Raw genomic sequence first — 24186 nt, 5'->3', positions numbered from 1 at the left:
AGCAGGAATCTGCATGCTAGAATAAGAATAGAATCAAATGATTAGATATGCTCCATTTTGTACAAATCAATCACATTTTGTGTGTTTTTATGCTGACTTACATTTAGGGCATGCGTTCAACAGTGAATACATTTATCATTTTTAAATAAAGGGACACTTTTCTTCAGAAACTCTGCAGTGGAGACGGAAATGAACACAATGAGGTACAAAAATAAAGCGCTTCAGCTTCTTCTTGGCATTGAGAAAGAAAAATATTCAAGCATTTCTAGAAAATAATGTACAGGGAAAAAAACGGTGAAATTAAACAATGGCTACTTTGGTCACATGATTAACAACCGTCAGTTTCATTCAGCGCACGCACACACGCACACTAACACACAAACACAGTCATGCATACGCTGACAACATGTGTGCACGTCGTTTTACATTCACACAAAGACATTTTTGCGACACTGTTGTCGTACACGGAGCTGAAGTTGTTGTGCAGAGAGGAAATGATGCTTTTACACTTCATCAATAATCAGCAGCTTATAAATGAAACACTGCAGCTGTCGCCTGTTCACACACACACACACACACTAACTGTCACAGCGCAGTGACACTGTGGGCCTGTGAAGAATTAAAGGGGATATTTCTGTGTGTGTGTGTGTGTGTGTGTCGCTCTGTATCTGTTGGCATATGTACATGCACACTGATTAGTACACGATTGGTCCAGGACAATAGAGTGAATGTCTACATCAGGGGTGTCAAACTCAAATGACCTGGGGGCCAATGAGCATCTAGTCTGGTCAAGCGGGGCCGACATAGATAATATGATGGATAATTGTGATTAAAATATGTCATTTCATGTTGAGTGTAATACATTTAATAAAGCAATGTCTTATTACTATTATAAAAATATTGCCGGCAAATACATTTAGTCTTATATTCTGTCTCTATTCCATCACCTCGCACAGTGGTGGGCGGGCCGCATGTAATCGATTGGAGGGCCACATGTGGCCCCCGGGCCACCAGTTTGACACATGTGGTCTAGAGCATAGCATCAGAAAATGACCAAAAACAAACAAAGTGTGCACGGCAGTAAATGCCTGAAATGACAAAACCACACTGAAAATGAGGATTAGAAAGACTCACACAGGAATAAAAAAGCAACACACACACACACACACACACACGATGCCACACATGAAGACACATCAGTGTGGATGTTCACACATATTCACACACGTGGGAAAACAGTTTGTGTTTCTGTGTTTACAGTTTGCATATTGGTTTATCTCCCAAACGTCTCAAACTTCTCCGCTCCACAAACTCATGTTATTATTCACAATCATTTGTCTTACAGCTCCTCTAGCTCCCCCTGTGGCCGCCTCATGCGCCTGCAGTGGTCAACAGTTTTTAAAGTGTTAAACATTAAAAAATAGCTGATCAATAAAGTGACTGAAAATCATTTACTTTTCTCATGATATGATAATTTGACTTTAAAAAAGCATAAAAAGGAAAATAAAATGATGCGATGTGATTTTGTTTTTCTCACATGTTCATTCATTCATTTATGCCTGAAAGTTATAATTCAGTTTAGAGCTGAAACAATTACTCGATTAATCGGTCTGAAGCTTTTTTCATGATTGTTTCAGCTTCTTAAATGTGAATATTTTCTTCCTTTCTTTGCTCCATAAAACAAAGAAATCATTAAAACTCAAAAGAAGACATTTGAAAACCTCGTTATTTCCAGGTTTGACAAACACTGATCAACATATTTTAACGTTTTATTGACCAAACGATGACTCGATTAATCATGAAAACCAGAGTTTAAAAACAAACAAACAAAAAACTGCTTTTTGTGACGCTGATGTTCAAAGACGTATTTATTAAAATGGGAAACATGAACAGAAAGTGACTGTGGCGTCACTTGATATTATCTTCATTTTAATGGCTATGTATTCTCAGACAGGAGGTGATCCATAACTCAAATATAGATAACTCTGAAAAGAACTATTTAGAAGTACAAAGTGCTTTTTTAACAGTGTTTGCTCCCTTCAAGAAAACAAGATCAACAAAAGCTCCAGACTCACACATCAGTTAAGGCTTCATCAGCGACGTCTCACTCACTCACTCACTCACTCACTCACTCACCCACTCACTCACTCACTCACGCCTGTGGAACAAAAATCAAAGACAGAGAGGTTTTTAACCTCAGTCCCAAACTGAGCACGAGGGGATGGAACATTTAAAAACACTGACGTTTTAAGGCTTAAAGGGAACACTGACGTGTGGAGCTGTTTGCATCAGCTGTGTGTGGAGCAAAAATAAACTGAAAGAATGACTTTTCTCTTTTGGCACAAGGTGGAGAAGTTCAGGGACGGACACGCCGAGTTCTCCGAGGCTGCTTCATGTTTAACTCAACACGTTATAACAAACTATTACTCATAGTTCTGCTGTGTGTGTGTAACCCAAGTTCTACACGGAGGATATAATATCAAATTTTACAAAGGCCTAATAATATCATTTGGGCTTGGAATCTGTTGATAATAAGAGAAAAATAACACACGTTAAATATCACAGGGTTGTGTGAGCAGTGCAGACTAAAACTAAGGTCAACAGGTCACTGCGTCTGCAGAGAGATGGACGTTTAAAATGGTAGCATGTTCAGATATTAACTCTGTAGTATACTGGCCTGTTTCTGCCGACTCAACTCCGCACGGCACGGCACAGTTGTCTCTACATACTCTTGTACCTGGTACCTGATCCTTTTTTTAGTACCTGCTCTGGTGAGGTTCCAAGTGAGCTGAGGCGATACTATCTACATCACTGGAAGAGTCGTCTGACACAAGAATCAAGCTGAACGATCTCCAACTGCAGATGAGTTAAAAAGACTTCACAATCCTAAAAACGTGGGTTCATCTCCAACAATTACCAGAGAAATGTCTTAAATCTCAATATTTAACAGAGGAGTCTGGCACTGACCGTGCCGTGCCGTGCCGTGCCATGCCGGGACCACAGTGGAAAAAGACCATAAGGACCAGTGATATGTCTGACCTCACCTCACCATGTTAGTACATTCATTTCATTGATTTTCCCTTTAGTTTCTTTGATATTGTCGTTCAATTTTATATATTTTATTTATATATATATGTATATATGTATATATATATATATATGTGTATATATATATATATAGGGTTTCTCTTTTTGAATGGTTGGTGTTTGGTTTGCCACAATATTGCGTTTTGTGCGGTTGAATATATTTTATAAGTCTTAAAAAATAAATAAAACTTTTATGATGTAGTATTTGTTTCGATGACTCGATGATCAGTAAAGCACAGATATGCTGTTATATTATATTATATCTGTCTTTGCTCTAAACGACAGCAGCTACGGCTGAATTCAATTATTATAGATGAAGATTCAAAAAAAATAAAGTATAACCACAATGTTTCTGCTTCACATGTAAATATAAATGTTTTAGTCTTATTTATGGGAAGAGGAGCTAAAGCTGTGTCAGTGCAAATACAACTAACAAGCTCACATCGCTAAATAAGTGTGTGTGTGTGTGTGTGTGTGTGTGTGTGTGTGTGTGTGTGTGTGTGTGTGAGGGGGGCGGGGCTCCAGGCTGGATCATAGGCACTTTTTCATGTTTCAGTCACAGGGCTTTTCTCCAGGACCTGAGAGACCACAGAGTTTTGACCTAACTGACCATCGTCACACACACACACACACACACATGCACACGCACACTCACACACACACACAGACAGACACACACACACACACACAGACACACTGCTCGACTTTCCAAGTAAAGGGAAATGTTGCTGACGCGTTTAAACTCATGAGGTTTCCTCGTTCAGGCCGGGTTGACTTTGCTCGATGATTTCCAGCCAATGGTCTTCACAGCATCGTGTCCCGAGTGGATCCTCAGACCACGCACACACACGGTTACTGTCGCGTGTCACGTCACTGACGTCACACGCGATTCCTCGTCCTCACAAAAACGTCTGAATGGCAACTTGAATTCCACACGTATGAGAAAAGAACGCTCTCTTCTTTCCTGGAATGGCACAACCACAGAAACACAGCTGCGTGCCACGCCCCCCCCTCTGCTGTGCCACGCCCCCTCTACAGCGCAGTGTCATACACTTCCTGCTGCAGAATGGGAGTCGGGCCCGGACCTGGAACCAGGTTTGAGGTGAACACAGGAGGGTGAGGATGATCCCACACAGGTGCTGATGAAGGTGCAGGACTCTGACCTCGGAGCTGCTCCCTCACCTCCTGCTCCAGACTTGGCGGAACAATCAGCTGATCTTCAGGGTCCTGCTGCGCTGGGGCCGTGAAGTAGCCGGACTTCTTCTTGGGAGCCTCCAGGGCCACTTCAATGAGGTTATGACTGTCTTCAGGAGCCACCACAGAACCGTTAGACAGCTTCTTTACAAACAGGCTGGACGTGGACGGAGACTTCTTCAGGTCAGCAATTTCCCTGCCACACACAGCCAGCAGGCAACCGTTAGTGGCCGAGACCACGACACTGTTCTGTCTGCGCATTCTACCGCTGCTGAAGTCCGAGCTTTGCTTCTCGCTGTCAAAGTCTCTGGAGCTCTCAGACGACGCCGAGCGCAGCTGGAAAGCACAGCAGTGAATGTCCACCTCCACCTCTAACCTGCTGCCATTGGAGATGACTCCCTCCAGTGGCGCTTCGTCGTCACTGTCCAAGCCGTTGTCAGACTGGTTACTGGAGAACGTGGCACAGGAGGGCTGACGCTGGAACAGACCCGGGTGAGTTCCTGCTCCAGCCGGGCCGGGAACCATGATCCCGCACAGTGTAGTAGCCGGGTGCAGACTGCAGCGTCTCTCTGGGCGAGGGGCGAGGCCGGACGACTGCTGCTCGTCTGACGCCGTGGACCCCGCCTCACTGCCCACCTCAGAGGCCGACGCCTCACTGTTGAACTCAGAGACGACGCCGCTGCTGGACGAGAGCGCGGCTGCGTCGCCGGGGCCTGGAGTCACGGTCACCGGCGCTGGGGCGGGAGGAGGAGCCCGCGGCTCGGGGGCGGAGACCACTGTGGGCTCACAGGTGCAGCTGTCCTCACCGACGTGCAGGGACACCACCACGGCGCCGATGTTGTCCTTGCAGCCGTAACTCTGGGCGAGCGTGCACAGCTTCTTGGCCGCGGCGCGTGGATCTCCCACGGCCTGCACGGTGCACACGGCCTCCTGGTAAGAGACCCATTCAAACAGCGCTCGGTTCCCCAGGATCAGAAACTCGTCCTGGAAACACAGAGGCTCCGTTTGCACCCAGGGCTTTGGAAGCACCCAGGGAGACAAGTAAGAGCAGCCCAGCAGGCGAGAGCAGCACGTCACTCCACTCACTTTGTTATCCTGCAGAGCACAAGTGACAACGGCAGATTAACAGTGGAGTTCACCTCTGAATATGTTACGACACCAAACACAGACGCTGTGTACGACCTCTGTGATGATGGCTTTACTCAGCTTCACTCTCTCCATCTCCTCGGTGCAGTTCTCCAGGCTGTAAACCTTGGACAGAGGAACCGGTCGGCCGTCCCGGCAAAGCACGGCCTGACACGTGCCCACGTTGGCCACGGTGAGGCTGAGGGATCCTCCGGGGTCCGACAGGTTACGATGGATGTAACACAGTAAGGCAGAAGCACCCAACTTCTGACCCGCCATGCCCAGTTTCCTGTTTCATTCAGAGATCAAGAAAAAAAGCTGCTGATCAACTCCTGAAAACACACACACACACACACATGCACACACACACACGCACACACACACGCGCACACACAGACACACACACAGACACAGACACACACACACACACAGACACAGACACACACACACACACACACACACACACACACAGACACACGCAGACACAGACACACACACAGACACACGCAGACACAGACACACACACACACACACACACGCACACACACACACACACAGACACACGCAGACACAGACACACACAGACAGACACACACACACAGACACAGACACACACAGGCTTGTCACAGCGTGTTGTTACCTGTGCGAGGTGAGGAAAGTGTTGCACATGTAGACGCGGTCGACACTCGAGTGCTGCAGCTCCTCACTCAGCACGTCTCCCATGGTGCACTGCAGCAGCCGAGGCACTTCCTCGTTGCGGTCACCGTCGAAGATTCCGTAACACGCCTCCACGCCGTCTCCAAAGTGGTCGACGGTCAGCACAGACACGCACAACCTGACAACACAAGCACGTTTACACAACTCAGAGTCTTACACACTGATCACACAGATGACCACGGAGCAGCTTTCAGATCAGTGACTCAGTGGCAGCAGCAGATGTTCACCAACACTTTCAGTCATTGTTTATAACGATGGACACAAACACCTGCTGACCAAAGACATTCAATCATCAAATATGACGCTGAGATCATGCGACACTGTAACAGTTTAATAATCAATCACAAAAGAACTCCAGTATCTGGATTGTTCACAGCCTGTTTGATCGTAGACATGAACATGAACAACATTATTATATAACATTAAAAACCACTGGTGCTCACTTGTTCCTCTGGCCGCTCATCTCAGAGTAGCCATGGTTCCATGGAGTGGAGACGCTCAGTGAGTCTCCAGCTGTGCTGGCAGACTTCTGGTCTAACTTCAGAGTGGTGATGTGACTACAGAAGGAAACAGGAAATATGAGTCAAGACAACAACACAATCTCAGACCATACTTGATGTCAGAGAGTTGATGTGTGTGTGTGTGTGTCACCTGAAGAGGTTGAGGGTTGTGTGCTCCAGCATCAGGCTGCTGTTGCCCGTCAGGTCCAGCTCCTGCAGAGTCGGAGGCAGAGAGTCCGGCAACTGGATCTCAGTCAGCTCATTACAGCTCAGATCAACGAGCTGCAAATGTATAAAGATGAAAAGATAAAAGCGGCTGAACATGCGCTCGTCACAGAGACAGTCGCAGAACAGGTCTGACCTTGATCTCAGGCAGGTTGAGGATTTCAGGGAAGACAGTGACGTGGTTGGAGTGTGCGATGAGGGTGTGCAGCCTCTTACAGCTGGACACCGTGGAGGGGATCGTCTTTAGTTTGTTGCCACTTAGATTGAGCTCCTCCAGCAGCTCCAGTTTACTCAGCTTACTACAAACATATCAACACGACACTCAGAATACTCAGAACACTCAGAATACAACAATCATCTAGAGCCTCACAGACACAGAGACACAGCGCTGATGCAAACCAAGGAAGATTTCACTGAGATGAGCTGAAGGACCAAACCTGGCCGGGAAGGAGAGCATTTGGTTGTAGGCGATGTGAAGGACGCGCAGGTTGTGGTGTCCAGCCAGCAGAGCACCACAGTTCTCGTTCAGGTTGTTCCCGCTCAGGTAGAGTTCCTGGAGTGTGCTGAGGCTCTCCTCTGATTGGCTACTTGGAGGAATACTTTCCAGGGAATTGGCTGAGACGTTCAAGGATTTTAGGCTGTGAAAGAATATAAATAATAACATGGTTAAGAACATCTCTGGTTCCATTGTGACATGTCATCATATACTGCACAGCTCCCACACTACATAGTTCTTTATATTTATATTTAGTGTTATTGATTGTTTATCAGTCTATTACAGAATCTACACGCAGAGACAACTGAAGAAAAATGGTTATGAGGAATATTCTGAGTCTCAATTTGAGCTTTTTCACTCACACATGCAAAACGAGAACATACAAACACTAATGAAAGGAAATGTCATCTACAGTGTTTAGTGGAGTGGAGATCATTTTCATCAAACGTCTGAGGTTCTGTTTATGTTTAACTGTGTAAAATGTAAAACCTCTGCTGCTGTTTCTTTAATATATATACTGTATATGTAATAGTGTCTTTCATTTTATGTTACTGTGGTCATCAATAAAAATGTAGAGTTATGATTTACAGTAGATGATTTAAGAGGATTTTACCTCTTTTTAATTCTCACGACAACAAAAAAGGTTAAAAACACCATTAATCAGCATTAATCTTCAACACTGGTGAACCTGCACGTGTACGAGAGGCAGTAATTACAGCTTCAGTGACACGTCAGTGTTTGTGGAAGTGAAATAAAGGCCAGTGTGCAACAATGTCACCACTGAACAACAAAAAACATCTCACAGGACGAGTATGTGAAGCTTCTGCTGACTGATCTTCAGTCATCAGTGTTGAGGTGAAGTGCACACAGCGGTTACTGCCGCGATGTCTCAGCATTAGAGACGCTAAAGTACATCTGAGGATTTGAGCTGCTAATGTGTGTTAAGTGATTTACCACACAGGAAATGGGAGCGTGAGCTGAGCTCCAGTTACGGTCTAGAACGCTCCATGATCGTGACCACAGTCCAAACACATGTACATGACATCGTTACTGCAGCGTCAACAACAACAACAACAACAACAACGACACAACATAACACAGAAGAAAGCAAACATAGAGAGGACGGTGTGTGAGGGACTCACTTTAAGGCTTTGTAGAAGAGACTCTCGGGGAGTTGGGTGAGTTTGTTGTGCTGGAGGTCCAGAGCTTCCAGAGGGACATGGTCCAGTAGGTCAGGCACTCTCTGCAAACAGTTGTTTCCTGCCAGCAGCTTTCTCAAACTCAAGCTGTTGAACAGCCTGTCAGAGGCCACATGAGATATTACAGCAAGGAAGAAAAGAACAGTGAAAGTGTCAGAGTTCACCTGACGACACTGATGCTGCACAAACACACCACAACAACAACAACAGCAGCAGCAGCAGATTCTGTTTCTTTCCTAAACCATGACTCAAGCACTAAATCATGTGTTACTGTAACCACAGAAGACAGGTAACACTTACACTATCAGCTGTTTTTCATCATCATCACACAAACTGCAGTAAAACAACATGACCATGTGTAACGTGACACCTCATCCTGGAAGCAGCTGTTCATAACATCATCATAATAATATATATATATATATATATATATATATATGTATATATATATATACATATAAATCATAATTACATAACAATAATAATAATATATACATCATAATTACATAATAATATATATATAAATCATAATTACATAACAATAATAATAATATATACATCATAATTACATAATAATATATATATATATAAATCATAATTACATAACAATAATAATAATACATACATCATAATTACATAATAATATATATAAATCACAATTACATAACAATAATAATAATATATAAATCATAATTACATAATAATAATAATAATAATGTATATAAATCATAATTACATAATAATAATATATATAAATCACAATTACATAATAATAATAATATATGTATAAATCATAATTACATAACAATAATATTAATGATATATAAATCATAATTGCATAACAATAACATGTAAATAAAGTCAGAAAAGGGCAATAACCTGGAGGGCAGCTCAGACAGGAGGTTGTGAGTTATGTCCAACATCTCAATTTTCCTGCAGTCACACACCCAGTCAGGAAGATACTCCAAAAGATTCCTGTCTCAACACACAGACGTGCACAGTCACACAAACTGTGTCCTTTTATCATTTCAACATGCTTTAACTTTAAAATCACACTAAAATAATAAAATAAAAGGCTAAACCGACATACTTCAAACGCTATCATCAAACATTTGTTCAAAAACAGGACAAATATGAGCCTTTAATTCTGTGTGAGACAAAGGTCAATAACAAGTAAATCCGGTCTGGATCAGGAAGTCAGAACGTTCCGTGACGTTCAGTCGACACTGAAAACTCTGCAGCTTCACAAACAAACAAACAAACAAACAAACAAACAACGGCTGCTTGTTATTTGCAGGCAGAACTCACTGGGACAGCTCCATGTGTGTCAGCTGGTTCGGGACCGGATAGACGTTGACTGTTGTCAGACCTGCGGGTGAATGAAAGGAGCAGTCAGTATGTGTGAGTGTGTGTGTGTGTGTGTGTGTGTGTGTGTGTGTGTGTGTGTGTGATCATGAGGGAGAACACACTGGTGATCACAGCATCTACAGCCGATGCTCTGACTGACTCACGGTTGCTACTGGCATGCAGCATGCGCAGAGTGAACCCGCTGAGCGTGAGCGCCCCCAGCTGGTTGCGCTGGCAGTGCAGAGTCTCCAGGTTACAGATGGAGCTCAGGTCCAGCGAGTGCAGGCAGTTGTCCCGTAAGTCCAGCTGCGTCAGCTGAGTCACCGCCTCCAGACTCTCACTCTTCACCCAGCGCAGTCCATTCAGTCTGGATGTGTCACAGAGCAGAGAGGGTTCATGAGGTTCTGGACTGGAGAGTCACAGATATTCTAAACACAAATCTCTTTCATTGTTTTTAACACGTTTGGACTTTAGTCTACGTCTTAAAACGGCTCGTCCACCATTAACGACGAGTAGAAAAGTCTGACAGTGAGTTTGTGACGGTGACTCTATGAGATCCAGACTCTCCTGGACCTCATTTCATCCTGTTAATAAACAACAACATGTGCTTTATGAGCGCTGCCAGCACACTAATTCACCACAGATGCACCTTGCCCTTACAAATCTATTCTACCACGGCCAAACCACAACCTCAGGCCACAGGTTCAATGATTAGCTGGCTAAGTTCCTTCCTTTGTGCCACAGCTGCTCCTCTGGAACACAAGGTTCAGTGAGAGTGTAGATGTGAGTGTGTATGAAAGCTTGGTTCTATAAATAAATGCTCAGTAAAAAGTAAAAAGGTAGAGCGTACACGAGCGGAGGAACAGCTGAGGTTCACGGACAACGATGTGGGACAAGATTTAAAAAACTCCAGCCAAACTTTAACATCCGTATGTCCTCAGTCAATCAGTCACAGTCCTAACGTGTCCTCAGATGCAATCACAGAAACCACATTCAGAGATGCTTTGAGACATTGTTGAGCTGCATGAACACAATCTGTCCTCAGGACGGATTAGAGAGCGGATCCTTCACACGACAAAGTGTTCATGTGTTCATTTATTAGCAGCCACAGTTTGTTTTATTTCTTGTTTTCAGAGTGAGGAGAGCTTTGATTCACATCTGTACAATCACTGGGCGGAGACTCGCAGATCTGATCACACACAGACACAGGAGACACATCAGGACACGTATGATCCGGTCATGAGGGCAGGTGTTATTATCAGCTCTGAATGAAGCTTCATACTGAACATGAGACACAGACGTTTGTTCCTCTCACCGCAGATCGATGTTCTTCACGTGGCTCATCCTGGCCAGAGAACACAGCTCCAGAGTCTCCACTCTGTTCCCAGCCATCGCCAGTTTGTCCACAGCACTCAGTCTCTCCAGCACCACAGGGACGTGAGAGAAGCTGTTGAAGGAGAGACCCAAACTGCTGAGCTGCGAGAGGACGCCCAGCTCCTCAGGCAGAGAGCTCAGGTGGTTTCCATCCAAACACAGAGTCTGCAGGCTGCAAGAGACAGTGTCAGTACACACAGTATATACACAGTATACACACAGTACACACAGTCAGTACGTGTGTGTGTGTGTGAGTGACACCTGTGAAGGTTGCCGGTCTGCAGTGGGACAGCGTGGATGTTGTTGCAGGAGAGGTTGAGCTCCGTCAGTGTGACGATCTCACACACACACTCAGGGAACACACCCAGACGGTTGTGAGACAGGTTGAGACTCTTCAGCTGAGAAAACCTGAACACAGAGAGGAGCATGATGACAGTGAACACACTCTCATCTCACTTTATTATTATAACACTAATAATAATAATCATCATCACTAGAGCTGAAACAATTCATCGATTATTAATCCATTCCTGATTGTTTCAGCTTCTTAAATGTGAATATTCTCTTCATTTCTTTGCTCTAAATAACAAAGAAATCATTAAAAGTGAATTATTTTGGTTTGTGGACAAAACAAAACAAGACATAATTTCCAGGTTTAATGAACGCTGATCAACATATTTATGGACCAAACGATTAATCGATTATGAAAATAATTGTTAGTTGCAGCTCTAATAATCACATGTTCCTGTCGTACAGAACAAGCTTCAGACAATAATGCAAATCAAATACTTCTGCTTTCACTGAGAGAATTCTACGCTGTTCTTTATGAAGACGTTCTAAAGTAAGTGAAAACAGGCAGCAGCAGCAGGAGCAGCAGCAGCAACAGCAGCAGCAGCAGCAGCAGCAGCAGAAGACAGAAGACAGCGTTCACATCAGGTGATCAGATGTGATGCATATGAACCTAAAGCTGCAGGACAAACTACAGACTGGTGAGTTTCATGTGTAGGTTGTTAAAACGTTAACATGTTCCATGTCACAAACATCCACCAAAGATGTAATTACTGATCAACTCTAGAGAAACAGTCACAGAGAACAAACCTCTGTCAGAGTCACTGCCCTGTCAGGCAAAGTTAACGTTAAATCATAAATCTAAAACCTTCATCTACAGCTCCATAAATGTTCATCACACTCTGTTCTTCACCTGTTCACACACACACACGCATGCACGCACGCACGCACGCACGCACGCACGCACACACACGCACACACACACACAGAGCGTGCACATGTGCACATGCCATATTCACTCTGTTCATATTGTGACTGTAAGGACTGAGTGAAGTGAATCACAAGCACAGACCGCTGCCTTTAATCCATCTTTGCTCTGAATGCACAGAGAGAGTAAATCTTCTTACTGAGCAGCACAACACGTTCTTACATCACAAATACCACACAACGCTAACCGCTAATGCTGCATGGATACAAGTGACTTGAGACGACATTCATGTGTGTGTGTGTGTGTGTGTGAAACCTGCTGTTTACACACCTTTAGCTGAAATGAGAGCGGATCAGAAGCAGAGTGACGGTTACATAAGAAACCTTTGAAAGAATCACGTCTCACTACGACACTGAGACGCTGGAGAGTTGATGATTATAAACTGTGTAAAGCTTCAAGTGAGAAAAATAGCTTTTCTGTGCCTGTACAAAGTTTATGTTATTTGTGAAATGCATTCATAAATACGACTTTGTGTCAGTTCAACCTGAATGTGTATCACACAGACGGACACACATGTTCTGTGCTCAGACAACACTTTGTCTCGTTGCTGTTAAACAACAACAACAACAACTGGATCAGCGTCTGTGTTACAGCTGATGTGCACATGTGCAGGACCCTGAGCCTTCAGTGACCACCTGAGAGTCTAAGAATAGATTTGAACATTTTACTCATTGATTTTAAAGCTTTAAAAGGTATATTTGTCGTCTTTTATTAACCATGAGCTGGGTCTACTTAAAACTCTTCACCGTGTGGTGTATGATTCAGTTTTATAGATTTGAACCATTTTAACATCTGCAGTGTTTGATCACTGCAAAGTGACAAAGTAACTGACACAAAAATAAAGTTATTATTATAGAACAGAAGAAAATACGTCTTTACTGTCCACCAAACTGTCTTTGTCTCACCACTTCATCACCAATATTATACTTATTTCAACTTATTGGTGCGTGCGTGCATGTGTGTGTTCATGTGTGTGTGCATGTGTGTGTGCGTGTATCCTCGGTTCTGGTTCTGGTTTAAAACTGTGTGGACATGTTGTTTGTAAGTGTCAGCAGACTCCTCTCATTCCTAAGACGAACAGCTGGATCACAACATCTTACTGACACTCGAGCCGTGGCAGTGTTGCGTGTGTGCCGCTCACAGACGACGTGTGCTCACCTGGGCAGGTTGAGCAGACCTCCAGGTCCCTGCACACTCATGAAGTTGTGTCGCAGGTTGAGGTGAGTGATGTCCTGGCAGTAGAACAGATACTCAGGAACGGCCTCCAGACTGTAGCAGGACAGATCCACCATGCTGACCGTCTGAGACACCACCTGCACACACACACACACACACACAGTAAAGTCTGACTCAGCATTTTCTATCCAACATCATCACATTTCCCACACACACGTTTACACAACAGTGGTATTTGTCTTTGCTCTTTCTGGAGTCACATGACAAACACTGATCTGTGTGTTTATATAAAACCTCATTCTTACTTCCTGTGAATGCTATTCTCCTTCTTCATCTTCTTCTTCATCACTGCATTAACAGCCTAAACAAATATAACCCACATCCCAAACAGTAACTGGAACCAGTTGATGCTAAACTTAAACTAGTTCCTCACAAATGAGGTTCTGCATTTTATAAGGACCAGGTTTTGGTCTCCATGAGGACTCCTGGTCTCACACACACACACTTAATGCGGTGTAGCATAAACAGTGAAATCCCAAATCCAGCAGAAACCTTCATCCGTCATGGTCCCCGGTCGCCATAGAAACCGTTTTGGTTGCCTCAGCTCCAGCTCAGTAATCCTGGTCCTGGTCTTAGCATAAATCTGCAAATGATTGAATTTTCTTTTTCATGTTTGCTTTTCCTTCCACATCTGACTGTACGCTGGCTCCGCCTCAGGGGGCGGGGACAAAGAAAGCCAAGCAGAAGAGAAACAATGATGATGATATTTCACTTTCATCATATTGTAATTTTGATATCAGTGCATTATTGTCCTACGCTGTTTAATCAGCACCAGATATTACAGCGTGTGTCTCTGTGGAGCCAATCACACCAACAGGTTCATTCTGTCTCACCCTCTCATCTCTGATGAAGACGAGCGACACACACACACACACACACACACACAGGCTCACCTTCGATGCCTGCCGGTGCCAGCGCTGGAAGTCTGTGAGCGTGTCAAAGTTGACAAAGTACGTCTGGGCCTGTGACCCGGCCGAGCTGAACATCAGACAGTGTTGTCTCCGCTTCACCTCCTCCACCTCGACACAGACACAGAGAGGGGATTATTATTATTATAATTATTATTATCATTATTATCATTATTATTATTATGATTACTATGATTATTATGATTATTATGATTATTATGATTATTATTATCATTACTACAGTGATCATGTAAGAAAGTAGTGAGATAATAAAACTGTTGACAGCAGCAGAGTCAAAGACAGTTGAACCAGAACAGAATCAGTTTAATTTTCCTCGTCGACACCTACGATGACCCACAATGCAACATGAGCAGTGGCTAACAGGAGGAGGAATAAAGTGCATATACTGTATGAGCGTACATCAGAGGTGTTTGCTGGTCTTTGAAACAAAGGAAGCTCATTCCAGGTCCAGTTAGTCATGAATTCTTCCCGGGTTTTGTGCTCCAGCAGAATTTCTCCACATGTATGAACAATATCATGCTTCAGTAGCAGCTAGAATCCAGAAAGACTTGTATTTATGATGAGAAGCATCTATGACGAGTATCTACTGACATGAAAACCCTCCATGGGCTCAGGGAAACAGCCTGTGTCCACGTTTATGTGGAGATGTTGTATCTACTGACATTTCCTAAAAATCTCAGCCCTGCCCGACAACAGCACGCAGATTATTTCAGATGAAATGTTATAGTTTACAGCCACAGATGCTTCCATTTTTGCCCTTTCTAACTCTATCCAGCTGTTGACCACATGTGTGTTGCTGCAGTTGAGTCTCATGGAGACAAACACTGAAGCCTCACCTTTCCCCCCACCAGGGGTAAGATGTGCAGCTTCCCCGTCAGGCTGTCTTTGACCGAGGCTACGATGAGACAAGTGCCGCACAGGATGACCTTACGCTCCGCCCACTTGTGCAGCTGCGTCTTTCCCTTCCTGACGCTGAACACGCCTTTCAGCAGCGTGCGCTCCTGCTGGTCGGGATTAACGGGATGCTCTGGAAGAGGAAGATGAAGATTACAGACATTGATCCAGTGCAGGAGAGCCACGCCCCCTCCTGTGATAAACACATTTATGTTCTTCACATATGCATCAGCATGATATCACATATCAGACAGAGCTGTTGACTCATTAGCATTAGCAGGAATTCTAGGAACTGGTGTGACATCAGCGCTCAGGACGGACACAGTCACATGACACAGTCACATGATCTCATCTTCTGTTCCCTGCACAGGAGACGTGACGGTGTGATAAGGAAGACGCTGTGTCCATCAAACGTCCTCTGAGACTTTGTCACTCATGTGTTTGTAAACAAAAATAAATCTTCATTCTCTGATCTGAGACAACGGGGACAAGGACTCTCTGTCCTCCATCCTAACCTGGTCCTAACCTGGTCCAAGTAGCAGAACCAGTCTTAACAGCAGGTCAAATAAACACAGAGGAGTTAGTGCCTCCACTTCCTGTTCTCACATGAAAAGAAGCCTCCACATGTTTTTCTTCACCAGGGAAACTGACAGTGAACAACAATCCGAGTGCTTCTCGCAACAAAGTGGCCAATCGATGTCAGAGCCTGATCCTTGTGAGTCTCCTCACTCACAAACACATTATTACACAGTCTCCTTATAAAGTGAAACTCCTGGAGACTGTGGAGGTTCAGTCCTTCACCAGCATCTCTGATACATGTCTACAAGAACTGTGTTATTAGAGAGTCTGTTTTAGTATGAATCACTCAGGCTGTGTGCAGGTCAGTGAGGTCAGTGCTAATGTCTCGTCCTCACCCAAGTCTGAACTTTAAGTCTGAACACGGCTCTTTAATGTGGCGAGGATCAGCTGAAATGTGCCCTGTCAGCTATAGACCCCACACACCCACACCCACACACACACACACACACACACGCACACACACGCACACACACGCACACACACACACACACACGCGTGCATGCATATGCAGCAACTGTGCAGGTGCAAGAGCGCTGAGTGTGAGAAAGACACAACATGAAAATGCAGGCAACCTGGAGTTCATGCATCAATTTAACTTGAAACCCTTTAAACATAAAAACAACTTGTAAAACAAACACCAAACCCTCAAGGTCTGTCGGGCTGTTACCAGTTACCATGGAAACAGGTTACACACTAACTCAAAGTCCAGTGTGAATAAGTAGACTTCCATAATGTCACCGGAAACCTCGAGCTACAAACAACCACATCTGTCCCATGGATGAGATAGAGTGTTGACCATCCTCAGGAGCTCCACGCTTCAGTGAAACGGCGTAAATGTTCTGAGAAGCGTTGTGGGAGGAGCTCAGAGAAGAACTTAGATCTCCAAAAATAACCACAGACTTTGACTGAGATGTTTTCTCTGTCTTTGAAAATCTCTGTGAGTAAAGAAACATTTCAAAATGCTTCGTTCACGGAAGAAAGGATGAGGAAAATCACATTTACCCCAAAATCTGGCAAACGTGCATCATTCAAAACGACTGCAGGGTGTTTTTTAAAATCTGTTCTCAGTCACAGATCAGATTATAATAAACACGTTATTCCCCGTGTCCCATAACTCCTGTTTACTGCTCAAGATTGCAGAGTGTTGTGTTAGCATGCAGGAAGGGGGTGTGGTCAGTGGAGGAGGAACCACAGTCGTGCACCCAGATGCCTCTCTCTGGTCTGCATTGACCTCTATTTTATTATTATAATAATAAGACCATTCTTAATTCTTAATTCTGAGATCAAATGTGACAACAACACAGATGAGGACACAAAACAATTCTGAATACAGACGACGATAAAAAAGAAGAAGAAGAAAATAGAGAATATCTTTCAGCGTGTGACTTGAAAACTGTCCACAAGTCTAGAGACGACACAGTCGGCAGAGACGAGGAAATCCTCACTAATATCTGCAGATTCTGTGGGAACTCAGATTAGAATATATATATATATATATATATATATATATATAATAATAATATATAATATATTTCACTCTTCTGATGACGTCTGCACCGTTTACCCTGTGAATCACTTATTTTACCCTTCAGCTAAGAAATGAAGATGTGCTCAGGGTGACTGGGATTTCAGATTCTGTTCTTTCAGGACATTGTTATGATTATAATTGTTATTATTATTATTATTATTATCATTATTATTGTTATTATTATTATAATTATACAAGTTCACCATCCATGAACGGCACAGGAAATCATTCCTGCCTGTGGCCATCAGACTTTACAACTCCCATCTATAGATGTATCTGGTTCATTTATTAATTATCACATTGATAATGTTTATCCTGTACACGTTGTACTTTTTGTCATTTGTTATTCTTGTTTAATTAAGGGCTTTGTGCTATTTTTTTTATTTCATTTTAATTCTTTTTTTTTTTATTATTTCATTTCTTAAACTTGTGTGCTCTTTTTTTTCCTGGTACTTACTGAGTCTGATATGAGGCAACTGTAACAAAACAATTTCCTTGGGGATAATAAAAGGATTCTGATTCTGATGTGCTGACATCTTTAAACATCCATCTCCTGGTTAATGACTGTTTGACGGTGACTTGTCTCAGACCGTCGGCCTCCTGTGATCTGCAGCAGGTTCAGGTCTAAGACCGAGGTGGACCAGAGCCCGGTGGACCAGAGCCCGGTGGACCAGAGCCCGGTGGACGACAGCCAGCGCTTCGTCGCGTCAGCTGCAGCTGAACGGGTCGACACTCACAAACACGGCCCGATTCTTTTTCTTTTTACAAAGTCAGCATTTACAAATGTTTATTTTCATCTCATCTGTGCAGCACAGTGGGAGCGTGGAGCGGATTCAAGCTGAACGTCCTGCTCCTCTGCACTGAGAGCAAACAATCCAGTTTAAACTTAAATGACATGGGAATCAACGGCTTCATATATGAAAGAAAAGCATGTTCTTTTTGACTTTTTTATAATTAATAGACGTCTGCTTACACTCCTGCACCAAAGCCTCACTATCTGTACAACCTGATACCTTTGAGCTTATTAAACGCAGAGATGCATCATTCAGACCTGTCAACTACACGAGCAGTTTACTCCATCACAGTTCAGAGCGTCACCACGCCTGCTTCCTGCTCCTCTCCACTGAGACACGACATCTGATGGAAGCCAAGAATACAACAGTTCCACTGCTCACACAAAGACGAGTGTGAGCAGTTGTTCTCTGTTGTTGTTGTTGTTGTTCTCTGTCGTTGTTCTCTGTTGTTGTTCTCTGTCGTTCTCTGTCGTTCTCTGTTGTTGTTCTCTGCACGTGAACCTTCACACACTGTGCTTCAGTCTTCCATCATCAGCAGCAGCAGCATGTGCAGCAGCTTCAGTTCCAGTGAGTCAGCAGCGGCGTCAGAAACATGTCACAGAACATGATTCTGTGACACTGTGTGAGAATCAATGAGGTAGAGACGTGTGTTTCAATGTGTCTGTGGTTTCCTGCTCCTGCGTTTAAACGAGGACATTTAATCATCCTGGTGTCAGGGTCACTGTGGGAGGATGCTGACGGTGGTGAGTGAGTGAGAGGCAGCCCACACAGGGACACAGGAACACCACGGGATAATGGATGGTCACTCATTCACTGTTGGGCCACAATGGGAGTGTGTTTGAGGCTAAACAGGATATTAGAGACAGCTTAAGAAAGGCTTCACTCTCAGGGAGTCTCACATTACAACTGCCTTCATTTTACCACGAGGAAAGCACACACACACATGCACACATGCACACACACTCACACACACATGCACACACACACGCGCACTCACACACACACGCACACGCACACTTCAGCTCGGTGTGATAAACACTACTGTGGAACTTTTGACCTGTTGCAACACAGACCTGGAATAACCCGTCACATGACAGACGAGCCTTAACTTTGACCACTTTTATTGTAAGATAATAAAATAAAAGCCTTTAATAAGCGACTCTGACTCAACGCTGCGCTGACTGCAAACACCATGTTAGAACCATCGTGTTTTTAAAAGACGTTCCTCTGGAGGACGAGACGTCGTGCGACACAAACAAAGCTGCCTTGCCTTTGGGTCTAATGTCAGAGTAAGACACCAGATCCCTCTGAGCAGCAGCAGCAGCATCAGCAGCAGCATCAGCAGCAGCATCAGCAGCAGCAGCAGCATCAGCAGCAGCATCAGCAGCACTCACCACTGTAGAAGCGGATCAAACAGCTCAGGTCAGAGTTGGCCGCTTCTTGTTGAACCCGCACGGCGTCTGCGTAACCCATCGACGCCAGGTAGTCGTAGAGAATCTGGAGCGGACGCTCAGAAGAATCCAGCCTCCTGAGGGACAGAGACACAGACAGAGACACAGAGACACAGACAGAGACACAGAGAGACACAGAGACACAGACATTTCATTTGAGAGTTTGTTTGTTTGTTATTAAAAATCACACTTGAAGGGTTTACTGCACACACATCTAACATCTAACATCTAAGATGAATAGAAACAGAACTGAGCAATAATTCAATAACAACATTTACATGGTAAATATAATTCTCTGTTTTCTGATTTGAAACTTTTTATCTTGATAAAGTGTTTGGCCTTTAATATAAATAATATAGACTACAGACACCTGTGCTGTCACCTGTAAATGAGCAGAAAGCTCCCGTAAGGAGGTTAAAACCACAGGTGAGCAGTTTGTTTATCAATGAAAATTAATCTGCACTTATGTGAAATTCCAATGGTTATATTTGAAGGAACGAGCTGCGAGAAAAGCTCCTTCAGACATTTCAGATGTTTCAGTCTGTCCATCAGAGATGATAACTTGGCTTTAACACACAAACTCTTCTCTAACTCCCTCATGGAAACATCTGCAGAGCATCAGGACTCGCACCAGCACCCACAGACCATCACACTGCTAAACCTGTTTCCTACTGAATTAATTTATCGATTATTTACTGAATTTTACTTTATTGACTTTTTTATACTTTGTGATTAGAGGGAGGAGAAAGTGTCTGTCTGACTAAATGCATTTCATTGCATTGACTGTAAACTGTATTTTTAACTCAACTATAGTCTGTCCCGCCTCTTCCTGTCTGCTGTCAAAATGCCACTCCCCCAGCAGACCCCAGCTGATGCCCCCACAGAGTCATAGACCATCTTCACAGATGCAGCATAAATGTGTGTGAACGCGAGGATTTGATATAAAACACTGAGATCTTCAGAGGAGTGACACAGGAAACGTGTCATTCAGCAGAAAAGATCACTCCACAGGAGGTTTCATGCTTCAGAAATCACGGATCATTCAGGAAGAACGCAGAAGAAACAGAACAACTCACAAAATCATGTTAGAACACAGAGAACAATAATAAAACTGCATGTTATTTCTTCCAGTTCTAGAATATTCCAAAGGCCACAGTTACCCCGAGCATGTCAGAGCAGAGGGATTACACATCACATCCCTCCTGCAGGCAGTCAGGGATCATCGTGGATGAAATGGTCTCTGGGTGAAAGAATAATGGAGTCTCATTTCATCAGTTCAGACTGTGGAAGAATCTGATGATTGTTCTGCATCGACTCCATCGCCTGTCGTCTGTGACTCTCTCTCTCTCTCTCTCTCTCTCAGACACGTGGAAAGTGCAGGAAAGAACCGTGGAACACTTCACACGTGATGTGGAATCTTTTTCATTTGGTTTCATTTCAATTCAAAACAACCTGGTCTTTCCTGAACGTGTCATCAGACGCTCCTCGTCGTTACGATGCCGCGTCCACAGCTTTTAATGAGCGTGGATGTGACGATCACACCGTTGTCTCTCACTCTGTCCTCAGGTTCACACTCTTCACACATGTAGGAAGGTTTTACTGTGTCAACATCTTACATTAGACACAGGATAAACACCAGACTCTGCAGTTACTTCAGACATGTTCACACGACAGTTCACGTTCCCTGGTCGTAAATCTGTGAAGCAGCTTTATATCCTGTCACATACAACGAGTCAGGTGTGTGGACTCCTAAAGTCTCCTCAATGAAACCCTGAGGGTCTATGGGACGTTATGCTCGTGTTATGAAGCACTGAGATTTCAAATCTTAAATCATGTGAACATGTAACACTGATGCAGGACTGAAGCTGAACGATGTCGGATGTGAGTGAAGTCACTTTAAATACGTGATGCAGGTTTAATCTACATCTGCCGTCTGTCACTAAGAGACTTTTGTCACAAATACCAACCTTCTTCCACACGGGATGCAAACACAGCTGTGACGTCAGGGACGTCAGGGATGCAGATTTACTGTCCATCCATTTTCTACCGCTCCACAGGAGGTGCTGTGCCAATGTCAGCTGACATAGGGCGATAGGCGTGGTCACACCCTGGACAGTCCACCAGTCCATCGCAAGAACATGCAAACTCAACGCACAAAGAGTTCTAACCGGGGTTTGAACCCGGGTCTGCAAGGCAAGAGTGCAAACCACTACACCAACTGTGAGACATCACAGACAAAAACAACACTGAGCATCACCACATCCATCACACTCCAGGGTTTGTAGCTCCGCCCTCTTCTGTGCACCGAGTCATTGAACTCACAACTGCATTATTGAAATGTGTGTTAGTCTGACTGAAGGAAGTTCTATTATAATGCAATAATTCAGTGTTTGAGTGCCATGTGATGACTGTGCAGTGAGAGAGCTTCATCTCCTCCACCACAGCATCATGGTCGGTCGTCAGTCGACCATCAGGGCTCTGAGTCCTGTTCCTGTGAACCTCTGAGCTCCAGCAACGCCTTCAGAGATGATACTGAACACAGAGGACATGACTTACCTGAGCAGGTCTCCGTGTAGCTGGACGTAGAGTCCGCGTCCGTCCCTCTGAGCACACAGCTCCTCCACAGTGGTGCTGGTGGAGCAGAGCACCAGCCGCAGGTCGGTCTGAGGGGTGGACGCCGAGGGCTGAGGGTCCACCGTCCCTCCGTACAGACACAGACAGCCGCGCTTGGTGTCCCCCTTTAACCAGTCCCGCTCTCGCGATCCAAACCTGGTCTTTCTTGTGACACAGCCGCGGCTCCCGTTCCTCTTCATGTTCCGCTGCTGAGACACAGAGAGACGTTAACACACAGACTCCAAAACAAGGTTCTGATGCAGACTGACAACAGGGATCAGGTCTTCACTTATTTTGCTGTTAGGAATAAATTAGTTAGATTGTTTATATTCATGAACTGTCTCAGGTGACATCAGCTGATAACCAGCTGATGTCAAGCCTCTCCACCCTGAAGTCATTTCTGGTGACACCGATGCTGCATCACACCGCCACACAGTTATTCAGGGTGTCACTCACTTGTGCTGGACTTTCATGAATTGTTATATATATACATACATTATAACATCAGCATCAGAGTGTGGAAACATCAGCGTCAACACGTCTAATGGTCTCTTCTGTTCTAATGAAGGGACGATCATGCAGTGTCCTCACAGGGTTAGCTGCTCAGGACTGTCTCTGTCTGTCTGTGTGTGTCCACATGTCTTTATTATGGTGAGGACCACGTCACATCCTCACCTTCTGAGGGTTCAGACTTGGTTTTAAGGGTTGGTCTGGGGTTAAGGTAAGAGATTTAGCTGCAGTGATTGAGGTCAGGGATCCATGTGTGCCTGTCAGTGCCCTTACAACTGTCAAGTGACCTCATGGAGACCAAAACCTGGTTCTGATGAGGCACAACCTCATTTCAGAGGAAGGACAGGTGAACTTCGATGTGACTCACTGTCAGGTTAATGTTAGAGAATAACCCTGTGTGTGTGTTTGTGTGTTAATTGGCTCTCGTGCACTGCTCTGTGAATGGCCGTCATCGCCTGTGCTCAGATTAATCATCAACCACAGATTAGCAACCACCTGATATCACTGCTCTTACGTAACAGGCTACTTTTGCCTGGATGCGTTTTAATCTGTCATTTCTGACAAAAGCTTGACCTGCAACACACTCTGTCTGTCTGTCGTTCTGTCTGTCTGTCTGTCTGTCTGTGTGTGTGTCTGTCTGTCACACTTGCCTTCAACACCCGGATCCCGGTTGCAGCAGGAGCTCCAGGACGAATGCGGCTGCCCCGACCCGCAGTCTGATTCAGCCCCGCGGGCTGGACCACCGTGTCCGGCTGCCTGTCGATACAAGCGCCGCTCTCCCCGACATCCCCTCCCTTGTTGGAGGCAGTGGTGTCGGTCGTGACCACCGCCGTGTGTCGCTCCTCGTCCTCCATCGCCATGTCTCATCCCCGTGAACAGCGGCTACGTGACTGGCAAATTCCCACGGAGAAGTGAAAATTCCTCCCGTGACGGTGCAGCGACGCCATATCCACACTGAGTGTGTGAGTGCTGTCAGATCATAGGCCCGACTGTCCGCGAGCTCATCAATAAACATGACGGGGGCGGGGCTACGCGGCCAGCCACTTATTACCATTTAACAGCCGGTCACACTGATGTATACTGATCATACTGATCGATCAATGTGATCAATA

The 24186-nt window shown here is 44.6% G+C and overlaps 1 protein-coding gene across 2 annotated transcripts; it reads right to left on the bottom strand.

Annotated features, from left to right (window-relative positions):
- Window positions 1–1855: 1855 nt before the first annotated feature.
- On the bottom strand, window positions 1856–24082 carry phlpp2 (PH domain and leucine rich repeat protein phosphatase 2). Of its 2 annotated transcripts, none has more exons than XM_058630060.1 (19): window positions 23725–24082; window positions 22508–22773; window positions 19895–20028; window positions 15542–15732; window positions 14670–14795; window positions 13699–13853; window positions 11526–11672; window positions 11206–11436; window positions 10055–10257; window positions 9852–9912; window positions 9423–9518; window positions 8487–8642; window positions 7286–7486; window positions 6985–7147; window positions 6775–6905; window positions 6567–6680; window positions 6047–6241; window positions 5464–5695; window positions 1856–5376 (listed from the first exon to the last, which is right to left on the bottom strand). In XM_058630060.1, the coding sequence occupies exons 1-19, from the start codon at window positions 23932–23934 to the stop codon at window positions 4120–4122; spliced, it is 4269 nt and encodes a 1422-aa protein (XP_058486043.1). In that variant the 5' UTR covers window positions 23935–24082; the 3' UTR covers window positions 1856–4119. The 2 variants fall into 2 exon arrangements, with proteins under 2 accessions (XP_058486043.1, XP_058486044.1); XM_058630061.1 differs by having other exon boundaries at window positions 22508–22770.
- Between the last annotated feature and the right edge of the window lie 104 nt (window positions 24083–24186).

This window comes from Solea solea, chromosome 5 (assembly GCF_958295425.1).
Source record: "Solea solea chromosome 5, fSolSol10.1, whole genome shotgun sequence".
In the NCBI taxonomy this organism is placed as follows: domain Eukaryota; kingdom Metazoa; phylum Chordata; class Actinopteri; order Pleuronectiformes; family Soleidae; genus Solea; species Solea solea.
This window is presented reverse-complemented; position numbering and strand designations above follow the sequence as displayed.